The sequence below is a fragment of the Camelina sativa genome, chromosome 20 (genome assembly GCF_030686135.1).
Source record: "Camelina sativa cultivar CO46 ecotype springtype chromosome 20, ASM3068613v1".
NCBI classification, from domain to species: Eukaryota; Viridiplantae; Streptophyta; class Magnoliopsida; order Brassicales; family Brassicaceae; genus Camelina; species Camelina sativa.
This window is the reverse complement of record NC_141899.1, coordinates 13,701,428-13,706,352: the sequence shown is the minus strand read 5'-3', so window position 1 is coordinate 13,706,352 and position 4,925 is coordinate 13,701,428. Positions and strand designations below refer to the sequence as shown.

The 4,925-nt window shown below is 31.5% G+C and overlaps 1 protein-coding gene across 1 annotated transcript; it reads left to right on the top strand.

Moving 5' to 3' along the window:
• Positions 1 to 2,434: 2,434 nt before the first annotated feature.
• Positions 2,435 to 3,924, top strand: LOC104770781 (acidic endochitinase-like). Its single transcript, XM_010495238.2, has 3 exons — positions 2,435 to 2,814; positions 2,940 to 3,136; positions 3,361 to 3,924. The coding sequence occupies exons 1-3, from the start codon at positions 2,509 to 2,511 to the stop codon at positions 3,764 to 3,766; spliced, it is 909 nt and encodes a 302-aa protein (XP_010493540.1). The 5' UTR covers positions 2,435 to 2,508; the 3' UTR covers positions 3,767 to 3,924.
• The last annotated feature ends 1,001 nt before the right edge of the window (positions 3,925 to 4,925 follow it).

Sequence of the window (4,925 nt, the reverse complement as noted above, 5' to 3'; positions counted from 1 at the left end):
AAATTTTTAACATTCATAAATATTATTTAAATATCACATTTATTAAAAGAAATACATTGCATCATATAAAATAATAAAACATAGTAGATATCTTCAGGCTCAACAAGCGCAAATTTTACAAAAACGGAACGATCAACAACAAAACCAGCAAGCTCCTCCTCCATCTACGTTGTTTGGTTCGATTAGACAAATTTTTAGGGATATTGGTGGATCCGGAAGTAATTTACCAGAATATTAAATAATTAGTCTTTGTTGTATTAAAAATAATATTATGATATGAATAAAAACTAAAATATTTAAGTTATTTATATTTAATAAGATTTTATATAAATTTTTTTATGTTGTATAACCAAATCTTAGCTTTTGCGGATTGGATTGCGAATTGAACGCTTATAGTTGTGAAACATAAGAGTAGTGCTTCTGTACCAAACCAAATCTTGAATGTTATTTTTGTTTATCTGATATGAGAATTGAATCTTACGACAAACTTTCAGTATTGTGTTGTTCAATACAAAACCTCCACTTCATTAAATTATTATTAAACTATTTAAATATATATTTTATTTATTTTGATCATAAATATAAAAGTGTTAAAAGTTCAAGGACCATTTTATAAATAAATAAGTTCAACTCTATTATAGAGGAAAAAATAGAGTTTCTCTATATATAGAAGAAAATATAGAGATCTCTATTATAGAGGTAGAAATAGAGATGGGTTGGAGTATATTTTACTCTAAAATAGAGTTAAAAAGCAAAAATAGAGGACCATTGGAGTAAAACTCACCTCTATTTATAAAAGAAAAAATAGAGTTTCTAATAGAGAAAAAATAGCAATTTCTATTATAGAGGTGAAAATAGAATACCATTGGAGCAAAAATTACTCTATAATAGAGTATAAAAGTAAAATTAGAGAACCATTGGAGATGTCTTTATAGAGATCCTCTGTTATGGAGGAAAAAATAGGGAAAACCATTAGAGATGGTCTTACGAACTTTATAATTATAATTTTTTATCCCCAATTGCTTAATACATTCGTCGCACTATTTCCATAGGCGAAAACCTATCGCCCAATACAACATTAAAAATTCAAACGTCTACGAGAAAGTGACAAGAGTTGCTACTGTCATATGTTGCCTCCAAATTTCTATTTTTGATTTTGACAAAAATGGCCCAAATATTTAGAGAGTAGAGACCAACAATCTCCCACCAAAATGTTTAGGTCAATATTTTGGTTTCGTGAACCAAAATATACATTCCACCAAAACACTGTGATGATCAACAGTTTCCCAACGTCTTAAATATATCTTAGATGAAAAGATATCTAAGTTTACAAAGGTTATTTACAGATTATAGTTTGGATTTTGATATGAGACCAGTAATTCCTAGTGTTTGTGATTTACATATATACGTTCCGCTAACATAAAATATTTCGATGTAATTAGACCACCAGTTCGTATTGTTTGTGATTTTTGTTACATTGCACATACAGTAGTATATTAATATTGTATTGAAAGTTATGCCATGTTTGTATAATATGTTAACAAAAATAAATTGACTGGTGTTTGTTTTACCAGGATGGTTATTATTTAAGCATAATTTCTATTTTAACGGAAAATCTTATATTTTTCATCCAATATTTGAATTATCCTGTTTATTTGATTACATGACTTCTTTTTTTCACCTATAACATGTATACTTCAAAATTAAAATTTTTGAATTACCTGATATATATATATATATATATATATATATTTTTGATATTATATACTGAGAATTTGTCATTCTACTTTGAAACTTATCCAGTCAAATCAATAATTGTAATGAAGACTTTTTCCGATACATTTTAATTCAAATATTAATAAATACGGTTACTCACTCATTGGAAGAGACATGATGAGAGCACCAGACTTTTTCAAAGCTGGTTGATAAAAATTGGGCCATGAAAACACTTCTTGGTCCTATCTCTAATCTTATAAGTACTAATTTATAATAGATTGTATATACGGGAAAAATGAGGATACTGTGATTCAGTAAATTATTATGGTTAAAATACTTCCGAAATAGATAAACTGAATTGTTGTGCCAAATGGCACGTAAACCAGGAGACGTGCGACAAAGTCAACACGTCAAGAGACGACAACGAGCTCAACGTGAGTTTCATGATCCACCTTCTCTTTTTTTTTTTTTTTTTTTTTTTTTTTTTTTTCTGATCCACCTTCTCTTATTACCAATTTGATCGCTGATTGTCCTTCTTATTCTTTATGACTTTATTAAACAGTTACAGTTAGTGGTCAGAGATTCAAGATGGGTGCTTAATAATTTGAGATCTGTATCTATACTAAAGTCCTAAGCAATATAATTTGACGATAAACAGACAACCAATTAAAGTCATTATAATATAAATAGATAAGATATATAAAAGAGAAAGTAAAAGCAAACAAAAGTCAGAAGCAATACCTAACAAACACATAACCACAAAGAAGACAAAACATCGTTAACGAAAAAAACATGACTAACATAAATTTTGTCAAGCATGTTATATACTTTCTCTTATTGATAAGCTGCTTTTTCACCAAACCTTCCGATGCATCCAGAGGTGGCATAGCCATCTATTGGGGCCAAAACGGCAACGAAGGTAATCTCTCAGCCACGTGTGCCACCGGCCGGTATGCTTACGTCAACGTCGCATTTCTTGTGAAATTCGGCAATGGCCAAACACCGGAGCTCAACCTCGCCGGCCACTGTAACCCTGCGGCCAACACTTGTACTCGTATTGGCTCTCAGGTCAAAGACTGTCAGTCTCGTGGCATCAAGGTTGGTTTACATATTATTTTTTTTTCCGAGATATGAAAAGAAATGGCTTTTATTTACTACTCCAAAATTTGATCCTATTCTTAAATTAGTGAAATCACATTTATTTTTATCAATTATTTTGTAAGGTTATGTTGTCACTCGGGGGCGGAATCGGAAACTACTCGATTGGCTCCAAGAAGGATGCAAAAATGGTTGCGGACTACCTTTGGAACAACTTCTTGGGAGGGAAATCATCGTCACGTCCCTTAGGTGATGCTGTTCTTGATGGTATTGATTTCAATATAGAGCTTGGCTCACCTCAACACTGGGATGATCTCGCCAGGTAAAATAATAATTAAGAAAACATTTTGAACAAATCCTTTATGACCATTATTATCGTGATTGAGAAAAAAACTATTCATTAGAAAAAAATTTCACAACAAGGGGACTAGTTTAACTATTTTAGTTCCCGGTCCAAAAGGTTTACGGTCTACGTTCAAACTTTTTGATTACCACAAAAAATAAAAAAAATAAAAGGTTTTATATGTGTTAAAATGTATTGGACAGGTCTCTCTCAAAGTTTAGCCACAAAGGAAGAAAAGTATATCTAACAGGAGCTCCTCAATGTCCATTTCCAGATAGATTAATGGGAAGTGCTCTCAACACTAAATTTTTTGACTATGTTTGGATCCAGTTCTACAACAATCCACCATGTTCATACACTTTAGATAATACACAAAACCTCTTCGATTCGTGGAACAAGTGGACCACTTCAATCACAGTCAAGAAAATTTTCTTGGGTCTTCCGGCAGCTCCTGAAGCTGCGGGAAGTGGGTATATCCCACCAGATGTACTCACTTCACAGATTCTTCCGATGTTAAAAAAGTCTGGAAAGTATGGAGGTGTGATGCTTTGGTCTAAATTCTGGGATGATAAAAGTGGATACAGTTCATCTCTATTGGCTAGTGTGTGAAAGGAATCGTAGTGACTATTATTTATCAATTTCTCTCGTGTTTACCTTTTGAAGAATTGTTGTGTTTGTGTGGTGCTAATATACTAATTTGGAATGTTTGTATCAATATACTTCATCAACATTCAAATTAATGAAACTAAGGATTTGCTTTTAGTATGCATCAAGGTTGGTTTACATGCTTTTTTCTGCTGAGATATAAAATAAATGGTTAAAAAAAAAAAAAATTCCTCCAAATTTGATCCTAGTATTTAGATAATAAAATCACATTTATTTTGATGCTTTTGTCAAATTTGTATTAAGGTTGTGTTGTCTCTTGGCGGCGGAATTGGAAACTGTACTCGATTGGGTCCAGGGAGGAAAATCATTGTCACATCTCTTAGGTGATGTTGTTCATGAACAGCTTTCCTCAATGTAGTAATTATTAAGAAAACATTTTGTTTTATGACAAGTATAATCGTGACTGAAAAAGACTATTTGTCAATGAAGATGTCCAACACCATCAACGAAGGGGGCTAATTTAATTATTTTAGTTCGGGTCCAAAAAGATTATGGGTTTCAAATGTCTTGGTTTTAAAAAACTCTAGAAAGTATGGAGGTGTGATGCTTTGGTTTAAATTTTGGGATGATAAAAATAGATACAGTTCAGCTATATTGGCTAGTGTGTGAAAAGAATTGTAATGAGTATTGTATACATATATATATATATATCGATTAATGAATCTTTAATTTATTTAACCAAAAAATCTTGTTTACAAGATGAGCTGTTTAAACTACTTGAAACCGACAAATGTTTGGTTGTCCTTGATGATATATGGAGCAGCGCAGCTTGGGAGCTTATAAAGCCAGCATTTCCACATACATCAAGTGACCATGAATCATTGTGTTTTTATGTACAAAATGTTAGAAAACAAAAGCATTTGTTTTTGTTGGTATCTGATATCTAAATATGGTAAACTTTTTGCATAAAAAACACTTTTACACAGAACAAACACTGCAATGAACTTAAACATTTAAAAAATTACTATTACTAATTGTTGGGATTCGAACTGGTCACTACAAAGTCAGAAAAATAGATTTCTACCGCCAAATTAAAAAACATTTTTAGTCAAATAATGGCCAGTAAAATACATAAACCGTTTTAAAGCCGCAAGCCCATGCT

Bases quoted from the DNA above. Each gene is read 5' to 3' on its own strand.
- LOC104770781 (XM_010495238.2), top strand. From the start codon at position 2,509: ATGACTAACATAAATTTTGTCAAGCATGTTATATACTTTCTCTTATTG. The intron at 2,815-2,939 runs GTTGGTTTACAT...TTATTTTGTAAG, and splicing joins GTCAGTCTCGTGGCATCAAG to GTTATGTTGTCACTCGGGGG. The intron at 3,137-3,360 runs GTAAAATAATAA...TGTATTGGACAG, and splicing joins CACTGGGATGATCTCGCCAG to GTCTCTCTCAAAGTTTAGCC.